Here is a 27,880-nt window from a genome sequence, read left to right on the forward strand (position 1 = left end):
TTAGAAGGAAATAACCTGTTTATGTGTATAAGATTTACCCACAATCCCGTGTTTTTCTCACACAATGAAGAGGGAGAGTGAGAATCTTCTGCTGCTGGAAAGGTACAAGATAAATCCTACATTATTATACTATATTATGTTATAAGATCATCATTTATTATTTATCTATTTACTGTGAAATTACTGATAAGTTATAACTTCAAACTTCAGTCATTTTTCCGTTAAGCCCCCTGCTTGAGTACAGATTTTGAAAATATGGTAATTTACCTTAAAAACATGAAATAATAATTATTTGTATATTACTTATGGTAATCAACCCCTCCCCCACCCAGGCCAATTCTGACACTTCTCTCCTACATGTAAAAATCATCATTTTTTTTTTCTTGAAAAATTACTCAGAACCCCCAAATATTATATATATTGCTTTAGCAGACACCCTGGGGAATAAAATGGGGGTCTTTGCAACTTTTTATGTTACACGGTATTTGCGCGGCAATTTTTACAAACGTGTTTTTTTTTTGGAAAGAAACTTTTCATTAATATATAAAACAAAACACAAAAGTTAGCCCAAATGTTTTGGATAATGTGAAAGATGATGTTACACTGAGTAAATAGATACCTAACATGTCACGCTTTAAAATTGCGCACACTCGTGGAATGCCGCCAAACTTCAGTACTTAAAAATCTCCATAGGCAACACTTTAACATTTTTTACAGGTTCCATATTTAGAGTTGCAGAGGAGATCTAGTGCTAGAATTATTGCTCTCGATCTAATGATTGCTGCGTATGTAACCCGTGTGTATCTGGCTCTGATACCAGCCAGTCCCTCACCAGTCACTCACCGCACCTCCCTGATTCATACATGTATCCCCCCATCCCCACATACAACCCCCCATCCATACACGTATCCCCCAAATATACCCCCCCAATCCATACATGTACACCCCATCCCCCACACACACACACCCCCATCCTTACATGTACCCCCCCATCCCCCACATACAACCCCCCATCCATACACGTATCCCCCAAATATACCCCCCCAATCAATACATGTACATCCCCACATACACCCCCCATCCTTACATGTACCCCCCCATCCCCCACATACACCCCCCCTCCATACATGCATTCCCACATACACCTCCCATCCATACATGTATCCCCCACATACACCTCCCATGGAGACCAGTGGAGGGATTGGTAGAGAGGGGTGGAGGACACTGAATGGAGACCAGTGGAGGGATTGGTAGAGAGGGGCGGAGGACACTGAATGGAGACCAGTGGAGGGATTGGCAGAGAGGGGTGGAGGACACTGAATGGAGACCAGTGGAGGGATTGGCAGAGAGGGGTGGAGGACACTGAATGGAGACCAGTGGAGGGATTGGTAGAGAGGGGTGGAGGACACTGAATGGAGACCAGTGGAGGGATTGGTAGAGAGGGGTGGAGGACACTGAATGGAGGTCAGTGGTGGAATTGGCAGAGAGGAGTGGAGGACACTGAATGGAGACCAGTGGAGGGATTGGTAGAGAGGGGTGGAGGACACTGAATGGAGACCAGTGGAGGGATTGGTAGAGAGGGGTGGAGGACACTGAATGGAGACCAGTGGAGGGATTGGCAGAGAGGGGTGGAGGACACTGAATGGAGACCAGTGGAGGGATTGGCAGAGAGGGGTGGAGGACACTGAATGGAGACCAGTGAAGGGATTGGTAGAGAGGGGTGGAGGACACTGAATGGAGACCAGTGGAGGGATTGGCAGAGAGGGGTGGAGGACACTGAGTGGAGGTCAGTGGAGGGATTGGCAGAGAGGGGTGGAGTACACTGAATGGAGGTCAGTGGAGGGATTGGTAGAAAGGGGTGGAAGATACTGAATGGAGGTCAGTGGAGGGATTGATAGAGAGGGGTGGAGGACACTGAATGGAGGTCAGTGGAGGGATTGGCAGAGAGGGATGGAGGACACTGAATGGAAGTTAGTTGGGGGATCGGCAGAGAGGGGTGGAGGACACTGAATGGAGACCAGTGGAGGGATTGGCAGAGAAGGGTGGAGGACACTGAATGGAGGTCAGTGGGGGGATTGGCGGAGAGGGGTGGAGGACACTGAATGGGAGGTCAGTGGAGGGATTGGTGGAGAGGGGTGGAGGACACTGAATAGAGACCAGTGAAGGGATTGGCAGAGAGGGGTGGAGGACACTGAATGGAGGTCAGTGGAGGGATTGGCGGAGAGGGGCGGAGGACACTGAATGGAGGTCAGTGGAGGGATTGGCGGAGAGGGGTGGAGGACACTGAATGGAGGTCAGTGGAGGGATTGGCGGAGAGGGGTGGAGGACACTGAACGGTTGGTAAGGTGGATGGTCTGGCAGCAGCATTCATGATAGACTGAAGAGGGAATAGTCTGTGTGGAGGTTGGCCAATGAGGAGGGAGTTGAGAGATAACCAGGGAGTGAAGCTTTGTGATGTCATTGGTTAGGAGAAGAGGTGTATCTTGGAGATGTTGCGGAGGTTGAGGCGGCAAGCTTTGGACAGTGATTGGATGTAGAGCCGAAAGCATAGTTCAGAGTCCAGGATTACACCTAGCACCTTGGCATGGGGGAAGGGACTGATATAGCCATCAATCATAGAGGAGAAGTCAGGGGCAGAGGCATATGGGAGAGGAAATATTATGAGCTTGGTTTTGGATAGATTGTGGAAGTGGTGTGACATCCAGGCTGATAGGTCTGTTAGTAAACTAATGATACGTGAGGAGACGTGATGGAATGAGCTGAGGGGTAGAGAGATAGATTTGGATGTCGTTACCATAGAGATGGTGATGGAAGCCATGGTTATCAGCTGACCCAGGGAGGAGGTGTAGATGGAGAATAGAAGAGGTCCAAGAACAGAACCTTGGGGGACCCTGACAGAGAAAAGAGGTAGAGTTGTAGGTGGCACTGAAGGTGCTGAAAGAGACAGTAGGTAGCATAACATCCAACGAAGAGTACTGAGATCAAAGACAAAGGAGTCTTTTGAGGAGGAGGTGGTCCACTGTGTCAAATGCAGCAGAGAGGTTCAGAAGTAGGAGGACAGAATAGTGTCCATTGGATTTAGATTTCAGTCATCCATTTGTGAGTTTTAGGGGAGCAGTTTCTGTGGAGCGAAATTCAGACTGATTGCGGGTGAAGAACTTTGTTCTCAGTCAGATGGTCGCTCAGTCGGTTGTAGACCAGACGTTCGAGGAGTTTGAAAGAAAAGGGGCGCAAGGAGATGGGGTGTAGGTTGTTATGGTGGGCGAGGTCCAGTTAAGACTTTTGGTGTCCTTTTATCTGGACAAATAATAGAATAGAAATGTATCTCCAGTCACAGGATCTTCCTGATCAAAGTAGATAAAAAGGGCATTTTCTTAAAATGTTACATTTATTATTTATAGCAGGGGTCTCCTTTCTAAACAAAGGGCAAGGTTAATCTCCTTCAGACTTTAAAGGGGCCAGACTGTGGCCAGTAGCAGTGGAAAGTGTCCTGGCTTCGGTAACAATGCCCCATCATTGGTGTCAGTGGGAGGAATAGTGCCCCATCATTGGTGTCAGTGGGAGGAATAGTGCCCCATTATTAGTGTCAGTGGGAGGAATAGTGTCCCATCATTGGTATCAGTGGGAGGAATAGTGTCCCATCATTGGTATCAGTGGGAGGAATAGTGTCCCATCATTGGTGTCAGTGGGAGGAATAGTGTCCCATCATTGGTATCAGTGGGAGGAATAGTGTCCCATCATTGGTATCAGTGGGGGGGAATAGTGTCCCATCATTGGTGTCAGTGGGAGGAATAGTGTCCCATCATTGGTGTCAGTGGGAGGAATAGTGCCCCATCATTGGTGTCAGTGGGAGGAATAGTGTCCCATCATTGGTGTCAGTGGGAGGAATAGTGTCCCATCATTGGTGTCAGTGGGAGGAATAGTGCCCCATCATTGGTGTCAGTGGGAGGAATAGTGTCCCATCATTGGTGTCAGTGGGAGGAATAGTGTCCCATCATTGGTGTCAGTGGGAGGAATAGTGTCCCATCATTGGTGTCAGTGGGAGGAATAGTGTCCCATCATTGGTGTCAGTGGGAGGAATAGTGCCCCATTATTAGTGTCAGTGGGAGGAATAGTTTCCCATCATTGGTGTCAGTGGGAGGAATAGCTCAAAAGCCTGTAGGAGGAGCTTCTTTGAGTTGTGGTGTGCAGGAGCCCTTAACCCCTTTGCGCCGACCGTACCCAAATTTGCGTTCAGGCATGAAGAGGTTACAGCGGGTGATATGAGGCTGCAGGCATCATCTGATATTGTTTTTTTAGAGCCAGCAGTCGGCTTTTTAGTGATAACTGATGCGGCTAAAAGTCGCTCAGCTGTTATCCTAAATGAGAGGGAGGGGGACGTCCGCCACCTTCCACCGCTCCTCCCGTCCCACCGGGAGACCCCGAGCCACCATTCAGCGTGTCCTCCGGCTAGGCTGAGACCCGAACAAATCTGGATTCGGCTCCGATCGGGTCTCCGATGTAAAATCCTGGAAGCAACGTCACTTCTGGTTTACTCGGCTTCCAATGACGCCGATTAAAAAAAAAAATGTATATTCGGAATCACAGTTTTTGGTGATCTGAATACTTTTAAGCGCAAAGGAGAGATTTGGGGTCTTTTAGATCTCCCCCCCCCCCCCCCCGATCCCTCCATAGAGAGGACCTGTCACCACCTACTGATGTTTTCATTCCTTGTGACAGCAATAAAAGTGATCAGATTTTTTTTTTTTTAAAGAGACAATGTAAAAAAATAAACAAATATATAAAATAAGAAAAAAATAAAAGCGCCCCCACCCCCCGTGCGCTCGCACAGCAAAGAAAACACACACGTAAGTCGCGCCCGCAAAGGTCAACGGTGTTCAAACCACACATGTGAGGTATCGCCGCGATCGTCAGAGTGAGAGCAATAATTCTAGCCCTAGACCTCCTCTGTAACTCTAACCTGGTAACCATTAATTTTTTTTAAATGCGTCGCCTATGGAGATTTTTAGATACCATAGTTTGTCGCCATTCCACGAGCGTGCGCAATTTCAAAACATGACTTGTTAGGTATCTATTTACTCGGCGTAACATCATCTTTCACATTATACAAAAAAAAAATGGGCTAACTTTACTGTTTTTTTTTTTTTTTTAATTCATGAAAGTGTCTTCTTTCCCCAAAAAATTGCGTTTGAAAGACCTCTGCGCAAATAGCGTGCGACTTAAAATATTGCAATGCTCGCCATTTTATTCTTTAGATTTTCTGCTAAAAAAAATATATATATATATATATATATACTGTATATAATGTTTGAGGGGTTCTAAGTAATTTTCTAGCAAAAAATGCGGATTTTAACTTGTCAGAAATAGGCTTAGGCATGAAAGGGTTAAATGTTGAATGCTAAAGAAAATGATTAAAATGGGGAAAAAAAAGATACAAGTGTTACAATGTTTATATATAAATGTGTTACAATGTTATCAGTGAGAGCAGAAATGTATCACTCTGCTCCATAGAGATGTACAGGGGGGGAGATGAATGGGGATTCCAGGGACAATCATCATCCCTGTCCCTACACTGACTCTGAGTCCCTATACATTATATATAAGGGGGGCTGAGCTCTGTAGCTGACGGTGGGGGGAGGGGAGCCCTGGGGGATTCTGGGAGTCGTAGTCTGCGCTCAGCAAACATTAACCAGGAAGGCGATTGCTGGAGGAGCGCAGTGCATGATGGGAAGAGGCTTTGCTCCTGAGCTGTGGACTATGCAGAGTGTTTAACCCTTGCGGTGCTGTGTGGCTGGGCGAGCAAAAAAAAAAAAAAAAACAAGGGTGACAGAGAGACCCACAGCAGCCTGCATGTCCCATCCCCCTCCCTGCTCAGGTTGGAGCCCAAGAGCTGACACTCCAATGCCACCCCCCTGCAGCCTCCTGTCACCTGCCTCTCCCTGGATCCCCTGATCTCCTCCTCCGCTGACCGGCCTGAGACTTCCAGCCCTGCCCTGGGGTGCAAAGTACCCTCCGAGCCTGACCGGGCACCGCCACCATGGCCGCCATGTGGGTGAGTACCCCCAGAATAATAATTCTCTGCCTCTGCAGAGTGATGTGGAGTGATTGTTAGGAGTGGATGCTGCATAGGGTTGGGGGTAGGGGGATGGGGCAGCCTGCTGGGAGTTGTAGTTCTAAAAAATAGTCGGCCCCCTGGGCTGTGTACACAGCAACTGCTAATGTTTACACCAAACCGCGTCCTGCACTGATGAGACGAGGAAGACAGAAAACATCTGTATGCATCTCCATGTATAGGATGTGTGTGGGCTATCAACCCAGCAGAGCACAGACTGGAAGAGGGAGAAGCATAGCAGCTGTCTGCAGTGCCCATCTGCTAACAAGGAGCGTGCTGATAGGCGGAGGAAGCATATGGCTATATACTGTGTATATATGTGTGTATATATATATATATATATATATATATATATATATATATATATATATATATATATATATTCTTTCTCTCTATCTATCTATATATATATATATATATATATATATATATATATATTAAGGATGAGCTCCGGCGTGTTCGCATGGCGCACGTGCCGAGCCCGCCAGGAAGTCGGCACGGCGCAGCGCTAATCACAGGCAGGGAGACATTTCCCGATCTCTGCAGCCGCACATCGGGAAATGTCTCACTGCTTGTGATTAGCGCTGCGCCGTGCCGACTTCCTGGCGGGCTCGGCACGTGCGCCATGCGAACACGCCGGAGCTCATCCCTAATATATATATATATATATATATATACATACAGTGGGGGAAAATAATGATCGTCTCCCCTGCAGAATATGTAGATTTGCCCACTTACATAGAAATGAAGGGTCTATAATTTTTATCATAGGTGTATTTTATATGATAGAGACAGAATATCAACCAAAAATCCAGAAAAATCACACAATACAAATGTTATAAATGGAGTAAAATAAGTATTTGATCCCCAACCAGCAATAATTCTGCCCCCACAGACTGGCTACAGTAGGTGCTCATGTGGTATATATATGGAGTATATAGAGAGTGTATATAGTATATATGGGGGGTATATATGGAGTATATAGAGAGTGTATATAGTATATATGGGGGGTATATATGGAGTATATAGAGAGTGTATAAAGTATATATGGAGTATATAGAGAGTGTATAAAGTATATATGGGGGGTATATATGGAGTATATAGAGAGTGTATAAAGTATATATGGAGTATATAGAGAGTGTATATAGTATATATGGGGGGGTATATATGGAGTATATAGAGAGTGTATATAGTATATATGGGGGTATATATGGAGTATATAGAGAGTGTATATAGTATATATGGGGGTATATATGGAGTATACACAGACACTACAGTAGGTCCTCATGTGGTACACAGATTAGTCCTGTCAATGTAAGAAGGTTCTCCTAATGACAACTCGTTATGTGTATAAAAGACACCTGTCCACAGAATTTCTTTCTTCCAATCAATCCTCACCATCATGGGGAAGACCAAAGAGCTGTCAGAGGACGTCAGGGAGAAGATTGTAGACCTGCACAAGGCTGGAATGGGCTACAAGACCATCAGCAAGAAGCTTGGTGAGAAGGAATACAAAATAACCATCGATCGTCCTCGGTCTGGAGCTCCATGCGTGGTTTCTCCTCATGGGGTGAGGATGGTCATGAGAAAAGTGAGGGATCCGCCCAGAACTACACGGGAGGAGCTGGTGAAGGATCTCAAGGTAGTTGGGACCTCAGTCACCAAACAAACCATTGGTAACACAATACACCACCATGGATTGAAATCCTGCAGCCCCCGCAAGGTCCTCCTCCTCAGGAAGACGCATGGACAGGAACGTCTGAAGATTGTCACTGAACATCTAAATCAGGGGTGTCAAACTCAATTTCATCGTGGGCCACGTCAGCATTATGATTGTCCTCAAGAGGGCTGGTTGTACCTGTAATATTAGATGTCCAGCGCATCCCCTCCACTTACATTAGATGTCAAGAGCCACCCCACCATCAGAAGTTGAGTCCCCCACTCTCCCTAACATCACAGTGCACCCCCCTTTCCTTATGCTGCTGCTGGGAAGAAGTTGGATGCATTGCTTGACAGCAGAAAGTAGGGGTCTGGATGAGGACCAGAGGAGGGCTAGAGCTCTCCTGCAGCTGCAGGAGAGGTGCGAGGGCCGCATGAAATGGCCTGGAGGGCCGGATTCGGCCTGTGGGCCTTGTGTTGGACACCTGTGATCTAAATGATTCAGAGAAGGATTGGGAGAAAGTTCTGTGGTCAGATGAGACCAAAATTCAGCTCTTTGGCATTAACTCGACTCGCAGTGTTTGGAGGAAGAAAAATGCTGACTATGACCCTAAGAACATCATCCCTACAGTCACACATCATCCCTACAGTCACACATCATCCCTACAGTCACACATCATCCCTACAGTCACACACCATCCCTACAGTCACACACCATCTCTACAGTCACACACCATCCCTACAGTCACACACCATCCCTACAGTCACACATCATCCCTACAGTCACACACCATCCCTACAGTCACACACCATCCCTACAGTCACACACCATCTCTACAGTCACACACCATCTCTACAGTCACACACCATCCCTACAGTCACACACCATCCCTACAGTCACACACCATCTCTACAGTCACACACCATCTCTACAGTCACATCATCCCTACAGTCATATCATCCCTTCAGTCACATCATCCCTTCAGTCACATCATCCCTTCAGTCACATCATCCCTACAGTCACACACCATCCCTACAGTCACACACCATCCCTACAGTCACACACCATCCCTACAGTCACACATCATCCCTACAGTCACACACCATCCCTACAGTCACACACCATCCCTACAGTCACACACCATCTCTACAGTCACACACCATCTCTACAGTCACACACCATCCCTACAGTCACACACCATCCCTACAGTCACACACCATCTCTACAGTCACATCATCCCTACAGTCACCTCATCCCTTCAGTCATATCATCCCTTCAGTCACATCATCCCTTCAGTCACATCATCCCTTCAGTCACATCATCCCTACAGTCACACACCATCCCTACAGTCACACACCATCCCTACAGTCACACACGGAGGTGGAGACATGATGCTTTGGGGCTTTTTCTCTGATAAAGGTACAGGCCGACTTTGCCGCATTGAGGGGCAGTGGTGTCGGTAGGGGGGGGGCTCACCATGGCTGAAGCCCCGAGTGGGTCCCAAACAGCCCCAAGTCTCGAGTGGGCACCGGTCTATTTATAGCCCCGAGCGGGGACCGATCTTATCCCAAGTGTGGCCAAGTCACATAGCAGGTCCCGCGCTGATGGACGTCCCACTGGTCCAATGGTGGGACCGCGGGGTGTGTGACATCCATCATAGGAGCTACAGGCTCCAAAAGGCGGGAATTACAATGCGGCCGCTGCGTGAGATCAGCTCTCCTCCTCGCTGTGAAGATGGACGTGCACTGCACACCACGGCTGAGCTGCTGCAGTCTCCTGGTCAGGTAGGTCAGTGTGTGTTACTACCATTAGTGTATGTCAGTTAGGTAGGTCAGTGTGGCAGGCAGGTGAGTTTATTGGTCAACATTTATGGGCACCGGTAAGCCAGGCAGCAACCAGCAAGTGAGCTCCCCCCCCCCCCCCGCCACACAACCCCACCGCCCAGCTAAAAAACCCTGCTCCTCCACTGCAGAACCCCCCCCCCGTACCGGCCTTGGACTTCGGGCTGAAGCCTCTGGTCTTTTTGCCACCTTGAAACGCCCCTGTTGAGGGGCCAATGGACGGGGCCATGTATTGTAAGATCTTGGATGAGAACCTTCTTCCCTCAGCCAGAACACTGAAGATGGGTCATGGATGGGTCTTCCAGAATGACAATGACCCCAAACATACTGCCAAGGCACCAAAGGAGTGGCTCAAGAAGAAGCACATGAAGGTCATGGAGTGGCCTATCCAGTCTCCAGACCTTAATCCCATAGGAAATGTATGGAGGAGCTGAAACTTCGAGTTGCCAAGAAACCTTCAGGATTTAGAGAAGATCTGTAAAGAAGAGTGGAGCAAAATCCCTCCTGAGATGTGTGGAAACCTGATCACCACCTACAAGAAACGTCTGACCTCTGTGATCACCAACAAGGGATTCTCCACCAACTACTCACTGAACTGCAACTCCATTTATAACATTTGTATCATGTGATTTTTTTTTTTTTTATGGATTTTTGGTTGATATTCAGTCTCTATCATATAAATTACACATATAAATGATAGACCCTTCATTTCTTTGTAAGTGGGCAAACTTACACAATCTGTAGGGGAGCAAATCATTATTTTCCCCCACTATACAGTGCCTTGAAAAAGTATTCAAACCCCTTGAAATTTCCCACATTTTGTTACAACCAAAAACATAAATGTATTTTATTGGGATTTTATGTGATAGACCAACACAAAGTGTCACATAATTGTGAAGTGGAAGGAAAATGATAAATGATACAAATAAATATGTGAAAAGTGTGGGGGGGGGTACATTTGTATGGCGCCCCCCGGAGTCAATACTTTGTAGAACCCCCTTTCTCTACAAGTCTTTTTGGGGATGTCTCTACCAGCTTTGCACATCTAGAGAGGAACATTTCTGCCCATTCTTCTTTGTAAAATATCTTAAGCTCTGTCAGATTGGATGGAGAGCGTCTGTGAACAGCGCTCGGTCTGGTAAAACGAGCGTTCATAATGGAGATAGCACATTCGTCACGCTGCAAATTTTTAAATCTTTTAATGCAGCGCTTTCTCTTCTTCTTTATAATGCTAGAAGAATGAAGTTGTTTTGCTGCTGATATTCACACAGAGTTCTGAAAAAAATTATTTCTTTATTATTTTTCGTGATCTTATAAATAATATTATTTATTTTTTCATCAGATCTCCATAATAATGTTTTGTATTTATTTTTCTAGTGATTTTTTTTTTTTTTAGTTTTTTTAATGAAGATCTCATTTTTTTTTTTTTTTTCTAGTGATCTCCATAATATTTTTTTTGTTTTGTGTGTCAAGTTACCACAACAACATTATTATCTTGTATTTTTTAACCTCAAGGAGGTTGGTGTTGGTGTCCCTTGTTAATTTGACATTGTATTTTTGAAATGTACCTGCCTCCTCACAAACAAACTGTCCTTTTTGAAGTAAAACACATAGGCAAGTATTTTTTTTTTAAAATAGCCATTTATTATGGGTCATAACAACAAAATAAAGAGGAAGGATAAACTGGTGAAATTTGCGAAGCCTTTGGCCCCCAGGGCACACATCAAAACTATTTCACAGCCAAAATTGGTGGCCTGAGGAGCCTGAGCACAATCCGGTCCAGGAGTCCAAGAGATCAGGAACAGCAGCAGATGACATATATGTCCCCAGGCTGTGGTCTTACAACAGTCTGCATCTTTTGCCAGACCAGACTGAACCCAGGCCTTCACACACTCGCTTCCTTCCAGGCTGTGGCTCTGGTGTTGGAGGTGTGGCAGGAGATGGAGGAGGTGGAGGACGATGGTTGTCCTCCTGGCTGCCGCTTTCCCCCGCCACCTCCTGGCTGAGGCTTTCCTGTGTATGAAAAAGGGACATAGTTTTAGTTTTTTGGTCATCAATCACACACAATTTTGAGCTCATGACTGTTGAAAATTGAATGTTAACAAATTATAAAAGACTATCATTCTGAGCCCAGCATTTTTCATTCTTGTCTTTTTTGGCCACTACTGTCTATTGATATGTAAACCACTTTCCTAAATCAGCAATTAGTGATCAATAATAACATCTAGTTAACATCATTAATTTTACGACAAGAAATATGTTGAACAATGCTCTGCCTGACTCAAGCTGGGCTCCTCCACATCTTCCTGGGTGGAAGGCCCAGGTTGGACGTCAGAAGCCTCAGCTGAGGTGGAAGGAAGAGTGGAAGGAAGATTGGAGAGTGCTGGCCTGACAGAAAATGCAGTCTGTCTGGGGACATAAATGTCATCTGCTGCTCCTGATCTTTGGGAATTCTGGACCTTCTTTCGCTCCCAGATAAGTGCTCCTCATGCCACCAATTTTGGCCTTCAAATAGGTGATGTCTGCCGTGGGGATCATCAGCTTCACAAATTCAAGCAGTTTCTCCAGGGATGCCTTCCTTTTTCTTAGCTTATTAAAAAACGGGTGGTTCACCTGCCACAGACAGGGCGGCTCCCTGAACATGTCAATGAATATTGCTAGAAATTCCCTATCATTGAATGGATCCATTTTCTCTGCAAGACACAACACAAGACAAACCCTAATGTCAGGCTAAACTCTTCTAATCTTGTCCCAATATAGGCCTCAATCTATAAGCAGTATAGGCCACTGATGGCCCAAGTTCAAATTGTACCTTCGTTATTACGTTCGGCGCTTCAGCTACTCCTTCCTCCGCTCACAGCTTGTAGGTACGATGCACGCGCATTACGCTTTATATACACTGCGCATGCATGAAACTCCGCCCACCCCGTTGTTCTTTCTAGTCTATTCCCCGTCCCTTGTCTTTCGGCACATTGGGAGAGCAAGTGGCGGAGAAAGAGCAAGTGCATGCAGACAGCAGCAGCAACGAAAAAAAGGCCGGAGCCACGAACGTTCCGATCCCGGAGGAGATTTAAGGCCTTAAATATGTCCTTTATAGAGATGGTGGAGATGGTGGACATCTTCAAGAGGGCCGACTATGATGGGACGTATGGACCGTACCCAAACCCAAATGTGAGAAAGGCCAAGATCAAGACTAAAGTTGTGAAAAGTCTGCACAGGAATTTTGGGGTACGACGATCCAACGATCAATTGAGGAAACGCTGGTCAGACCTGAAATTGAGGGAGCACGATCAGTAGAGAAGGATCAAGAGAGTTCTTCAAAAAAGTAAGTAGTTGTCGTGTGTCATTATTATTAATAATATTATTACTTGCATGCTGCTCCATGTGCTTTTCTTTACTGTTGTACAGTTTAAAATGGCAACTTTAAGGTTTGTGGGCACAGTAATCGTTCGTTCGCCCACTAATACGATGTTTTTGGCAGATTCAGGTTAACTACATTTGTTCAGGCCTATTTTTATTAAAAGAAGTTTAGTACATTGTTGTCTAGATGGGTTTGTAACTAGAATGAAATGCAAACTTGATTCAGTGTAAGGAGAGGACACTCAGCAGCTGTTTACACATCTGGATGCAGGAGCACTAGTGTGGGACACCAGAACACCCTTTTATGGTGTCCCACACAGGTGCTTCAGTGGATACTAGGGGTGTCTCCATGTGTGAAAAATGTAAAAAAAAGGTAAGTATTCCAGCTTTATAAAGGTAAAAAAATAATGTCTTCAGCTTGGAACTTTGCCAAAAAAAGACAATTGTATGACACTTCCAAGCAATGTTTAATATTACTATTTCTCGACTCAAATATCTGTGTGCTAAATATACCTCTTTTTTTTTTTTTAATTCACATAGGGCAGAAAAGACTTGGGACATCTGAGGACACCAGGGATCCCCCACCTCCTAAAGGAAAGGAAATCCCCACACCACAACCAGAAGATGTGGAGGGAGGAGAGGTTCATGAATTGGGCAAAATAGTCACCACAACAGGTGAGTGTCTGAGACCACAGCTTCAGGTAATACATAGATGCCTGCATATTTATAATACATGGTGTGTCTTTTGAATTTTAGGTGATGTGGATGTTGTGGAAGAAGAAACTCATTTCACAAGTGTAAAGATCCTCATCGGGGAGATCATGGTGTGCAATAGGGATTTACAGAAGATCAAGAAAGACATCAATGATGTTGAAAAAAGACTCAAAAACATCATTGATGTTTTAGGCAGAATCTAAAACGCACCAAAATGCTTCCATTTGTTTGTTTTTAAATCATTTTGTAAGTATATTGAAAGCCAAATTTTGAAGATGCACACAGTGTGTCAACATATGCTATCTGCCATCGCGGGATATCAAGGTACGCGTTTTGTGGGTGCAACCCCTTCCTCGCAACTCAAGTAGCTGAGAGGAAGGGGTTGCACCCCCGAAACACGTCCAATGATCCCCCATGATGGGAGCTACCACTGGCTTCCGCTCGGCCAAAGAATTAAATTCAAAATTCTCACAACTACGTACAAAGCCATCCACAATTTCACCCCCAGCTACATCACTATCCTAGTCTCTAAATACCAACCTACTCGCTCTCTTCGTTCCTCTCAAGACCTCCTGCTCTCTAGCTCCCTCGTCACCTCCTCCCATGCTCGCCTCCAGGCCTTTTCCAAAGCCTCTCCAATCCTATGGAATGCCCTACCCCAATCTGTCCGCTATTCTCCTACTTTATTAGCTTTTAGACGATCCCTGAAAACCCTTCTCTTCAGAGAAGCCTATCCTACCCACACCTAACAACTGTATTTTCATTTTTTCCATCAGCTCATCCCCCATAGTTATTACCTTTTTTTTGCACTTGACCCTCCCTTCTAGATTGTAAGCTCTAACGAGCAGGGCCCTCTGATCCCTCCTGTATTGTTTTGTATTGTAAGTGTACTGTCTGCCCTCATGTTGTAAAGCGCTGCGCAAACTGTTGGCGCTATATAAATCCTGTATAATAATAATAATAATAATGTTGACATTAGGCATGGGATCAGGAGGGAAATCCCCGTTTTGACTCTCAATTTGTGTCCATCTTCAAAATTTGGCTTTTCATATCTGATGAAGGCAAGATCAACACAGTTTGGACATACTAAATGTCTGATATTGCCTTCACTTTGTCAAAGTTGAACTTTGTAAGTTCTTGAGTTGTGTATGTTTTATGGTTTTAAACATGCCTGTTTTAACACAAAAAATGGTGCTGAAACTGATGTATATTTTTATCAGTAATGCATTACATACATTAACAACAAAAACAAGGTGTGTGTGTGTGTAGCAGACCCACAACATAAATAATAGCTGAAGAAGAGATTGTCACCTCATGTTTTAAATAAATTACGTTTGCACTATTGAAGAAAATGGCCAAAAAAAAAAAAAAAAAAGCCGATTGGATAACCTAGGAGACAGCTAAAAGAAACACAAGCAGTAAATCAAAGGGAATATTATGTCAGTTTAACTAAAAAAAAAAAAAAAAATTTAAATGTTTATTAAACATTTTCTGGCATATCAATGGCCCCCCTACCGGCAAAGTACTCCATATATTTTATACGGACCTCACGTGTGCTTTGGGGGGGCAAGCCCTGAAAACCAGATACGAACCCACAAGCACAAACTGAAGAGCAGTAAAACGATCTGAAAAGTGCGAATTGTCACTCACCAAACTTCTACTAACACGAGATAAACACGAGATTAGCAGAAGGAGCCCAAAGGGTGGTGCACTGGCTATTGAACTTTATAGTGCCGTCGTACGTGTTGTACGTCACATCGCTTTCTTGAGGTTCTAAAGTTCCGACAACATTTGTGTGTATGCAAGACAAGTTTGAGCCAACATCCGTCTGAATAAAACATGGATTTTGTTGTCGGAATGTCCGATCAATGTCCGATCGTGTATATGGGGCATAACAGGTTTTCTTCTAAGATTGCCCTGTATTTGTCTCCATCCATCTTCCCATCAACTCTGACCAGCTTCTTCCACATGTTTGCTGTGTCCTCCACATGGCTTCTCACAAACTACAAACAGGACTTCTTATGACTTTCTTTCACCAATGTCTTTCTTCTTGTCACTCTTCCATAAAGGGCAGATTTGTGGAGAACACGACTAATAGTTGTCCTGTGGACAGATTCAACCACCTGAGCTGTGGATCTCTGCAGCTCCTCCAGAGTTACCATGGACCTCTTGGCTCTTCTCTGATGAATGCTCTCCTTGCCCGGCCGGTCAGTTTAGGTGGACGGCCATGTCTTGGTAGGTTTGGAGTTGTACTCTTTCCATTTTCCGATGATGGATTGAACAGAGCTCCGTGAGATGTTCAAAGCTTGGGAGATTTTTTTATAACCTAACCCTGCTTTATACTTCTCCACAACTTTATCCCTGACCTGTCTGGTGTGTTCCTTGGCCTTCATGATGCTGTTTGTTCACTAACATTCTCTAATGCCGTGTACACACGGGCGGACTTTTGGACCGGACTGGTCTGACAGGACGAATCCGTCGGACAATCCGACTGTGTGTGGGCTTCATCGGACCTGCAGCGGACTTTTTCGGTCGAAAATCAGACAGACTTTAGATTTGGAACATGTTTCAAATCTTTCCAACGGACTCGAGTCCGGTCGAAAAATCCGCTCGTCTGTATGCTAGTCCGACGGACGAAAACCGACGCTAGGGCAGCTATTGGCTACTGGCTATCAACTTCCTTATTTTAGTCCGGTGTACGTCATCACGTACGAATCTGTCGGACTTTGGTGTGATCGTGTGTAGGCAAGTCCGTTCGTTTGGAAGTCCGTTGAACCTTTGATGCTGAAAAGTCCGCCCGTGTGTACACGGCATAACAAACCTCTGCTGGCCTCACAGAACAGCTGTATTTATATGGAGATTAAATGACACACAGGTGGACTCTATTTACTATATTAGGTGACTTCTGAAGGCAATTGGTTCCACTAGATTTTAGTTAGGGGTATCAGAGTAAAGGGGGCTGAATACAAACCCCCCCCCCCACACACACTTTTCACATATTTATTTGTATCATTTATAATTTTCCTTCCACTTCACAATTATGTGACACTTTGTGTTGGTCTATCACATAAAATCCCAATAAAATACATTTACGTTTTTGGTTGCAACATGACAAAATGTGGGGAATTTCAGGGGGTATTAATACTTTTGCAAGTGGCTGCATAATATATATACACAGTATCTGACAAAAGTAAGTACACCCCTCAATCACATTTTTGTAAATCTTTTCTTCTATCTTTTCATGTGACAACACTGAAGAAATGACACTTGTCTACAATGTAAAGTAGTGAGTGTACAGCTTGTATAACAGTGTAAATTTACTGTCCCCTCAAAATAACTCAACACACAGCCATTAATGTCTAAACCGCTGGCAACAAAAGTCAGTACAGGCCTAGGTGAAAATGTCCAAAACTGGGCCCAATTAGCCATTTTCCCTCCCCGGTGTCATGTGACTCGTTAGTGTTACAAGGTCTCAGGTGTGAATGGGGAGCAGGTGTGTTAAATTTGGTGTTATCGCTCTCACTCTCTCATACTGGTCACTGGAAGTACAACATGGCACCTCATGGCAAAGAACTCTCTGAGGATGTGAAAAAAAGAATTGTTTCTCTACATAAAGATGGCCTAGGCCAGTGATGGCGAACCTTGGCACTCCAGATGTTTTGGAACTACATTTCCCATGATGCTCATGCACTCTGCAGTGTAGTTGAGCATCATGGGAAATGTAGTTCCAAAACATCTGGGGTGCCGAGGTTCGCCATCTCTGGCCTAGGCTATAAGAAGATTGTCAAGACCCTGAAACTGAGCTGCAGCACGGTGGCCAAGACCATACAGCGGTATAACAGGACAGGTTCCACTCAGAACAGGCCTCGCCATGGTAGACCAAAGAAGTTGAGGTCACGTGATCAGCGTCATATCTAGAGGTCGTCTTTGGGAAATAGACGTATGAGTGCTGCCAGCATTGCTGCAGAGGTTGTAGGGGTGGGGGGTCAGCCTGTCAGTGCTCAGACCATACGCCACACACTGCATCAAATTGGTCTGCATGGCTGTTGTCCCAGAAGGAAGACTCTTCTAAAGATGATGGACAAGAAAGTCCACAAACAGTTTGCTGAAGAGAAGCAGACTAAGGACATGGATTACTGGAACCATGTCCTGTGGTCTGATGAGACCAAAATATACTTATTTGGTTCAGATGGTGACAAGCGTGTGTGGGGGCAACCAGGTGAGGAGGACAAAGACAAGTGTGTCTTGTCTACAGTCAAGCATGGTGGTGGGAGTGTCATGGTCTGGGGCTGAGTGCTGCCGGCACTGGGGAGCTACAGATCATTGAGGGAACCATGAATGCCAACATGTACTGTGACATACTGAAGCAGAGCATGATCCCCTCCCTTCAGAGACTGGGCCGCAGGGCAGTATTCCAACATGATAACCACCCCAAACACACTTCCAAGACCACCACTGCCTTGCTAAAGAAGCTGAGGGTAAAGGTGATGGACTGGCCAAGCATGTCTCCAGACCTAAACCCTATTGATCATCTGTGGGACATCCTCAAACGGAAGGTGAAGGAGCGCAAGGTCTCCAACATCCACCAGCTCCGTAATGTCATCATTGAGGAGGGGAAGAGGACTCCAGTGACAACCTGTGAAGCTCTGCTGACCTCCATGCCCAAGAGGGTTAAGGCAGTGCTGGAAAATAATGGTGGCCACACAAAATATTGACACTTTTGGACCAATTTGGAGATTTTCACTTAGGGGTGTACTGACTTTTGTTGCCAGCGGTTTAGACATTAATGGCTGTGTGTTGAGTTATTTTGAGGGGACAGCAAATTTACACTGTTATACAAGCTGTACACTCACTACTTTACATTGTAGACAAGTGTCATTTCTTCAGTGTTGTCACATGAAAAGAGAGAAGAAAAGATTTACACAAATGTCACTGAGGGGTGTACTTACTTTTGTTAGATACTGTATATACAATGGGGAAAAAAAAGTATTGAACACATCACCATTTTTTTAAGTAAATCTATTTCTATTGACATGAAATGTTCCCCACATGTCGGTAACAATCCATGCAATCCATACATACAAAGACACCAAAACAAATCTGTTCAGAAATAAAGTTCTGTGTAATAAAATGGAAGGACACCGGGAAAAAGTATTGGACTCACTAACTGAAATGTATTTAATATTTGGTCCAAAATCCTTTGTTGGTGATGACGGCATCAAGAAGCCTCCTTTATGCAGAAATGAGTCGCATGCGTTGCTCGGGTGTGATTTTTGGGCCATTCTTCCACAAAGTCTTCACATCTTGAAGGCTCTGTGGGCTACTTCTATGAACTCTGATCTTTAGTTCTTTCCATAGATTTTCTATTGGATTCAAGTCATGTGATTGGCTGGGCCATTCTAGCAGCTTTATTTTCTTTCTCCTTGGCTGTGTGTTTGGGATGATTGTCCTCCTGAGATGTCCTCCTGAGATGTCCGCCCTCATTATATCTTCATCATCCTGGTAGATAGCAGCGGATTTATCATCATTCATCCTTCCTTCAGTGATATGAAGTTTGCCAAAAAACAGCCCCGCCCCCACCATGATGTTCCCACCTCCAAACCTCACTGTTGTTATGGGGGTGTTTTTGGGGTGATGTGACCTCGAAACATGGAGTCTATTATGGCATCCAAAGAATTCAATTTTGGTCTCCTCTGACCAGACTATATTCTCCCCGTATTTCACAGGCTTGTCTAAATGTTGTGCAGCAAACTTTAACCGAGCTTCACCAAGCTTCTTCTTCGGCAATGGAGTGTTGCGTGGTGAGCGTGCATACAGGCCATGGCGGGGTGGAGGGCATTACTTATTGTGTACCTGCTAATTCCAGGTCTTTCTGAAGCTCTCCACAAGTGCTCCTTGGCTCTTGGACAATTCTTCTGATAATTCTTTTCACTCCTCTGTCAGAAATCTTGTGAGAAGCACCTGGTGGTGACCAGTTTTTGGTGAAATTATGATCTTTCCACTTCCAGATTATAGCCCCTACAGTGCTCACTGGAACACTCAGAAGTTTGGAAATTATTCTGTAATCAATGTCATCCGTATGTTTTGCAACAGTAAGGTTGTGAAGGTCTTGAGAGAGCTCTTTGCTTTTACCCATCATGAGATGTTTCTTGTGGGACACCTTGGTAATGAGACACCTTTTTATAGGCCATCAGGTGAGACTGAACCGGCTGATATTAATTTGCACTGACAAGGGGTGGGATTGCTTTCTAATTACTGATAGATTTTATCTGATGTCTTGGCTTTCCATGCCTTTTTGCACCTCCCTTTCTTTATGTATATTCAATACTTTTTCCTGTGTCCTTCCATTTTATTACACAGAACTTCATTTCTGAACGGATTTGTTTTGGTGTCTTTGTATGTGTGGATTGCATGGATTGTTACCGACATGCGGGGAAAATTTCATGTCAATATCACCTTTACCAATAGATTTACCTAGAAAAATGGTGACGGATTCAATACTTATTTTACCCGCTGTGAGTATCTGATGTGTATTTAAACATGTGACTGGAATTCAGATATAACGCTCCTGAAATATTCGTTCTCAGCCTCCAAAGTGCCATTTTGTACTTCTGATTTCTTGTTGCTCTTTCCTCCAGCTCCCGGTCTCCTTTGAGGAGGTGTTGGTGTATTTTACTGAGGAGGAATGGAGTCTTCTCCAGGACTGGCAAAGAGATCTCTATAAGGAGGTGATGCAGGACAACCTGGACTCTGTGCTCCTATTGGGTGAGTGTGAGATCCTGGACTCTGTGCTCCTATTGGGTGAGTGTGTGATCCTGGACTGTGTGCCCGTATTGGGTGAGTGTGAGATCCTGGACTCTGTGCCCCTATTGGGCGAGTGTGTGATCCTGGACTGTGTGCTCCTATTGGGTGAGTGTAAGATCCTGGACTCTGTGCTCCTATTGGGTGAGTGTGTGATCCTGGACTGTGTGCTCCTATTGGGTGAGTGTGAGATCCTGGACTCTGTGCTCCTATTGGGCGAGTGTGTGATCCTGGACTCTGTGCCCCTATTGGGTGAGTGTGTGATCCTGGACTGTGTGCTCCTATTGGGTGAGTGTGTGATCCTGGACTCTGTGCTCCTATTGGGTGAGTGTGTGATCCTGGTCTCTGTGCCCCTATTGGGTGAGTGTGAGATCCTGGACTCTGTGCCCCTATTGGGCGAGTGTGTGATCCTGGACTGTGTGCCCCTATTGGGTGAGTGTGAGATCCTGGACTCTGTGCCCCTATTGGGTGAGTGTGTGATCCTGGACTCTGTGCTCCTATTGGGTGAGTGTGTGATCCTGGACTCTGTGCTCCTATTGGGTGAGTGTGTGATCCTGGACTCTGTGCTCCTATTGGGTGAGTGTGTGATCCTGGACTCTGTGCTCCTATTGGGTGAGTGTGTGATCCTGGACTCTGTGCTCCTATTGGGTGAGTGTGTGATCCTGGACTCTGTGCTCCTATTGGGTGAGTGTGTGATCCTGGACTCTGTGCTCCTATTGGGTGAGTACGAGATCCTGGACTCTGTGCCCCTATTGGGTGAGTGTGTGATCCTGGACTGTGTGCCCCTATTGGGTGAGTGTGTGATCCTGGTCTCTGTGCTCCTATTGGGTGAGTGTGAGATCCTGAACTCTGTGCTCCTATTGGGTGAGTGTGTGATCCTGGACTGTGTGTTCCTATTGGGTGATTTTGAGAACCTGGACTCTGTGCCCCTATTGGGTGAGTGTGTGATCCTGGACTCTGTGCTCCTATTGGGTGAGTGTGTGATCCTGGACTCTGTGCCCCTATTGGGTGAGTGTGTGATCCTGGACTCTGTGCTCCTATTGGGTGAGTGTGAGATCCTGGTCTCTGTGCTCCTATTGGGTGAGTGCGAGATCCTGGACTCTGTGCTCCTATTGGGTGAGTGTGTGATCCTGGACTCTGTGCCCCTATTGGGTGAGTGTGTGATCCTGGACTGTGTGCTCCTATTGGGTGAGTGTGTGATCCTGGACTGTGTGCTCCTATTGGGTGATTTTGAGAACCTGGACTCTGTTCTCCTATTGGGTGAGTGTGTGTGATCCTGGACTGTGTGCTCCTATTGGGTGAGTGTGTGATCCTGGACTCTGTGCCCATATTGGGTGAGTGTGTGATCCTGGACTCTGTGCCCATATTGGGTGAGTGTGAGATCCTGGACTCTGTGCTCCTATTGGGTGAGTGTGTGATCCTGGACTGTGTGCTCCTATTGGGTGAGTGTGAGATCCTGGACTCTGTGCCCATATTGGGTGAGTGTGTGATCCTGGACTCTGTGCCCCTATTGGGTGAGTGTGTGATCCTGGACTCTGTGCCCCTATTGGGTGAGTGTGTGATCCTGGACTCTGTGCCCCTATTGGGTGAGTGTGTGATCCTGGACTCTGTGCCCCTATTGGGTGAGTGTGTGATCCTGGACTCTGTGCCCCTATTGGGTGAGTGTGTGATCCTGGACTCTGTGCCCCTATTGGGTGAGTGTGTGATCATGGACTCAGTGCTCTGTTTTATTCTATTTCTTTCTATTCTATTCTATTCCTTTATTTCATTTTTTATTAAATTGTTTTCTATTCTATTTTATTTTATTCTATTCTGATCTATTCAATGCCTTTATTTTTTATTCTATTCCTTTATAGTCTATTATATTCTATTTTATTCTATTCAATAAAGCAGCCTTATTTCACTTTTATGTCTTACTGTATTTATTGCAATATGTTTCCATTTCAAACTTAAATTCATTTTGGAATTTGGATAATTTGTTTAGTTGTAATTTATTTTGGATTTGTTGAAATTTTGTTACTTTTGTGATTCAGCAATCTGTGTACATCCAAATCTCTGATTAACTAACAAAAAATTTGTACGAATTTCGATTCGTAACGAAACCATTCGCACATGTCTAGTTAGGAACCCTTAAAATTGTAGAAAAGTTTTCTTCTTAAAATGTTTTTCATTTGTGTTTTCCAGAAGACCTCTGGGAGCCCCATATTAAAACTGAAGATATTACTTTGGATGCAGAAGGTTCAGCATGGAAGGTGGAAGAACAGACCCAATGGGACATGGTCTATTCGAGGAGCTGGTTTGATAGGTACAAGAACTTCCACGGTGTGCTGGACAAAGTACACCACAGGTGCTCTGACTGCCGAGAGGTTGTGGGAAGCTGGTCTCTTCTCGTTGACCACAAACGGAGTCACCAGAGAGGTAACCCCAACACAAACCATAAGCCATTTGATCCAATGATCCAAAAAATAAAACACGACCATGGGAAGCCCTATAATCTCAGGGGCAGCAAGAAGTGGTCTTCTAATCCATATTCACGTCCAAGATGGGCTTTTTCAACCAATGAAGAAACATACCCAGAAAGAGTGGACACGATAGCAGGTGGCAAGGACCTCGCGAAATATAAAGAATTGGAAAATTTGGTCGGCACAAAAACCTTTGGCCAGTTGGGAAACATGGCGGAAAATGGAAAACAGTTGTTAAAGTGTTTTAGCTGTCCGAAAATATTCACGGACGTTAACCTTTTCATCGAGCACAAAAAGTCACACAAAGAAAACAAGAGCTTCACCTGCCCGGACTGTGGGAAAGGTTTCGTCAGAAAGTCCGTCCTGAAACTCCACCGAAGGACTCACACCGGAGAACGTCCCTTTGCCTGTTCCGAATGTGGCAAACGTTTCAGTCAGAGGTTCAACCTTGTGATTCATCAGCGGATTCACTCTGGGGAAAAACCTTATAAATGTTCCTCCTGTGATCGGAGTTTCCGCTACAAGCCGGCTCTTATAAGGCACGAGGGCAAATGTGTGAAGACTAATCACAGAACACGTCCTGGAGGAAAGTCTAAGCACTCTCAACAGCCTCCTCCATCTATTGTTCATCCCGAAGCTAAGACCTTGGCCAGTAGACCACAGTCATCTTCCACCTCATCCAATGCTAAACCCTTTCCAGTATCCCTGACCATTGGTGGGCAAGGTACGGACACTTGCATCTTGCAGAGTTCATCATCTAAACCACCAATATCTTCAACAAGCCCTGTTTGTTCTCAATTGGTTCCTAGAGATAAGTCATCTTCCAGACATCTCACCGGTCTTCAGTCTGCACACAAACAATCCTTATTATCAAACAATTCAATTTGTAAACAATCCAGTATTAAGCCTCGGTCTATGGCATCTTCCTCATCAAGTAGTACATCTCCATCTTCATCTGTCAACTCCATCTGTCATAAATCGGGAGATAAACCTTTGGCATTTGCACCATCTTATATACGTTATTCATCTGCTAATAGACACCCAACTTCTTCTCACGAATTAAGTCCTTCTTCAAATGCAGTGGTCATTCATCAGTCTGGTATAAAGCCTAACTCAACGACATCCTCTTCTATTTATCCTTTATTAAAGACGGGAACTCCACCCAACTTATCCTCAGAGGCAAGTGTCTCTTCAGGAGGACAACCTCATTTGACTTCCTCTTCTACAAACAATCATCAGTCAAGCTTGAAATCTCCTTCAATCTTGAAATCTCCTTCGGGCTTGAAATCTCCTTCGGGCTTGTTTCCTGCCATGCATCAAGCAATAGGTGGCAAACGTTCATCGCTTTCATTTAGCCAAGGCTTTAAATCTCCCACAGCTTCACTGTCACCTAAATATCACCCAATGTATTCAAAATATCATTCAATGTCGTCATCTTCTAATTGTATCACCAGAGGAACAAAGCCTGTTGTGTCTTCACCGTGTTCTATGTCTTGTCAATTGACTAATACCACTCTGTTATCGTCATGCAAACCCCATCGATCGGCTTCCTCTAGACCTTCAACCTCAGACTATAAAACCTCTTTTGTGAAAAACTCTTCATCCTCCTCCTCCTCCTTAGTCTACCAGGCATCCTTTGCTAAACATTCCTTGTATGAGCGTCATAGATCTCAGGTGAATTGCTCAACATCTTTTAGCTCGCCAGTGTATTCCAATCATGCCAACTCTCCCTCTTCTTCATGTACAGTTCTGCATCCCAAGTCTGGAACTGCATTTCCTCCCCCAGTGCAGCCCATCCTCCATCATTCATCCAGTTCTAAGCCCCATTCTACATCGTCCTTATCTAAAGTTCCTTCACCCCATACCTTGGCAGTAGGTAACAAACCTTTATTTAGGCCACCATTGGTCTTGCCTTCCCCCAGCTGTAGTTCATCTGGTAATAAGTCTCCCTCATGGTCATCATCCTTTGTCTGTGATAAATCATTCCCCCATTTTCCGGCCTCCATGCCCAAAAATTCTTCTTCGGTTCCAACACTACAACAATCAGCGATGGCCAGCAAGTCCATGGTTAACTCGGCAAAAGCAACGAAACGGCCAGAAATGAAGGAAGGTGGTCAGACAATGCAACCCGTTGAGAATCTGTTTGAATGCAGCCAGTGTGAGAGGTCTTTCACAGACCTAAGCCAGTTTACGGAGCACCAGAAGACCCACTTGGGACCTAAGAACACATGCCCGGAATGTAACAAGATTTTCCACAGGAGGTCCACGCTCCTTCTCCACAAAAGAACTCACACGGGAGAAAAGCCGTACACTTGTACCGAATGCGGCAAGAGTTTCAGCCAGCGTTTTAATCTTGTGGTTCATGAACGCATTCACACAGGGGAGCGACCTTACACCTGCAACGAGTGCAACAAAGCTTTCCGCTACAGAACGGGTCTTCTCCGTCATCAGACACATGCCCTTTGTGTGAGGAAACGACCTGTTGAAAATTGTCCCGTCATACCACCACCAGCCTCTAGAGTAAAGAAATCTATCAGCTTGATAGATACTTGTCAAAGCCTAACAATGTCTAATATATTATCCTCTTCTGGTTTGTCCAAAGATGAAACTAGGAAAGTACCACCTTCAGAAGATACCCAAGAGGACATTCCTTTGTTCAAACCAACATCTACATCCAAATCACAGACCCTGACTTGTGAGGACACCCCAACAAAGACGTCAGTGCCCCACAATGTTACCCGAGATAACATTCCACCAACATCTACATCCAAGCCACAGACCCTGACTTGTGAGAAAACCCCAACAAAGACGTCAATGCTCTGTAATGTTGCCCGAGATAACATTCCACCAACACCACCATTTACATCCGAATCACAGACCCTGACTTGTGAGAACACCCCAACAAAGACATCAATGCCCCATCTAAAAGCTCCTATGAAAACAAAATTGCTGGAAAATAAAAAAGAAAATGAGGTTTCTCGAGTGCCCTCTCCCCTTCCTCCTCCTTCTCCCTCTCATACTTCATTTTCTCCCCACCCTCTGAATGTTATGCTATCAAACCCACCACCTCAAGCGCCCCCAGTCCAGAACATTGACCAAAACGCCAACAGACCAAAAACCAACGACAATGATGCAAACAGCTCAGGTTGTAATGAGGCACTAAAATCAGATGAGGAAAAGATGCAGTTTAAGTGCGAACATTGTAAGCGAAGCTTCGATAACGTGGATAAATTCATGGAGCACCAGATCACGCACAGCACGGCACGGCATGTGTGCGCAGAGTGCGGAAAAGCCTTCAGCAAGACGTCTCAGCTGGTTCTCCACCAGCGCACTCACACAGGCGAGAAGCCTTATTGCTGCCCTAAGTGCAGCAAACAGTTCAGCCAGAAGTTTAACCTTGTCGTTCACCAGAGGATTCACACCGGTGAAAAACCCTACAGATGTTCCGACTGCAGCAAAGAGTTCCGCTACCGCACCAGCCTCATCAAACACCAGAAATACGGCCTGTGTTCCTGATCTCCAAACCACACACTACAAACACCATTCTAAAGACTTGCAGGGGGGAGGAGGGTATCTTTGTACAGTTCAGATGTCCAGAAGTCCTCCTCCAGGCACTCAGGGATAATGACAAAACTCAATGCTAATTGTTGTACTTTCAATGTTGAGGGCCACTCCACCCAAACATGAGGTTTCAGCTGGGCTGATTCACCTGCTGCTTTCTTTTACCTCCAATGGTGAGATCTGCCCTCTGGTGTATTCTACAATGAAATAAAAGGGCATCCAAGAGGCGCTAGGAATTTGATATGAGTTTATACAAGGTAGTGAGACAGCAAGAAACATTTGAAGAGCCCACTAGCTTAGGTTAGGCTTCTCACAACAGGCAAGGCTACCCTACTGTGGGTGCACCAGCAGGTTACCAGGAAAAGACGTGTATATGTATAATCTTTTTTGCCCAAGGGACCTTTTCTACTCCCAAGGGCCACAGTCCAGCCCCCCCAAACGTCTGAAGGACAGTAAACTGGTCCTTTTGTTTAGAAAGTTTGGAGACCCCTGGCCTGAAATACACCAGATGTGCATATATGGAAGGAGTGCCAGACCAAAAGATAAGAGTCCAAGTTAATTTATTGATGTTGCGTTTTGGAGGTCTGAAACGTGATGGAAGTCTTTTAACACAACATCAATAAATGAGTTTGGTCTGATGTTCCTTCCATATATTCACATCTGTTGTATTCTAGGCCAGGAGTCCTCCAAACTTGCTAAACAAAGGACCCGCTTCCTGTCCTTCAGACTTTTGGGGGGGCCCTTGGGAGTAGAAAAGGTTCCAACATCAGTGGGGGGAAAAAACAATGCCCTATCGTGGGTGTCATTGGGAGGAATTGTGCCCCATCATTGGTGTCTTTGGGCCCAATTGTTGGTATCATCGAGAGAAAGTGTGCCCCATCATTGGTGCCATTAGGAGGAATTGTCCTCCTTCATTGGGGGTCAGTGTGTGTGTATGTGAAGGGGTGGGGGGGGGGGAATTATGCCCCATTGTTGGTATTAGTGGATGAAATAAAAGCAAGTTTGGAGACCATTGTTCTAGGTTCTGCACCCTATGGAGTCTCACCGCACACTGCTACGTTTTTAATATAGTATTAAATATGAAAAATGGAACCTGTAATGGGAGACCCCTCGAAGAGCTGCAGAGGGTGGGCGGAGCTGGGAATCCAGGGGCAAAAATCTTACTGAAGCTGGTAGGTGATTCAGCCCTTCAGGATTGAAATGTCAGTGTTGGAGGTTGTGGCCCTTTAAAAGGTTTCATTTGTTTTTGCTGCTTAGTTGGTGAATGATTCCTCCGTTCAGCCCTGACAATAAAAGCTGCATTTATTAGACAATTCCGCCTCGTCACTTCCTCAAAGACACACCCCTACGAAGGACATTCATGTTCTAT

The 27,880-nt window shown here is 45.2% G+C and overlaps 1 protein-coding gene across 2 annotated transcripts; it reads left to right on the forward strand.

The window, feature by feature from the left end:
* LOC141145676 (uncharacterized) lies at nt 1-27,824 on the forward strand. 2 transcript variants are annotated; one of them, XM_073632524.1, is made up of 3 exons: nt 1-102; nt 20,326-20,452; nt 22,673-27,824. In XM_073632524.1, exons 2-3 carry the CDS (start codon nt 20,419-20,421, stop codon nt 26,464-26,466), a joined length of 3,828 nt encoding a protein of 1,275 aa, XP_073488625.1. In that variant the 5' UTR covers nt 1-102; nt 20,326-20,418; the 3' UTR covers nt 26,467-27,824. The 2 variants fall into 2 exon arrangements, with proteins under 2 accessions (XP_073488625.1, XP_073488624.1); XM_073632523.1 differs by lacking the exon at nt 1-102 and adding an exon at nt 5,637-6,052.
* The last annotated feature ends 56 nt before the right edge of the window (nt 27,825-27,880 follow it).

This window comes from Aquarana catesbeiana, linkage group LG05 (assembly GCF_042186555.1).
Source record: "Aquarana catesbeiana isolate 2022-GZ linkage group LG05, ASM4218655v1, whole genome shotgun sequence".
Lineage (NCBI taxonomy): Eukaryota > Metazoa > Chordata > Amphibia > Anura > Ranidae > Aquarana > Aquarana catesbeiana.

Bases quoted from the DNA above. Each gene is read 5' to 3' on its own strand.
- LOC141145676 (XM_073632523.1), top strand. The intron at 20,453-22,672 runs GTGAGTGTGAGA...TGTGTTTTCCAG, and splicing joins GGACTCTGTGCTCCTATTGG to AAGACCTCTGGGAGCCCCAT.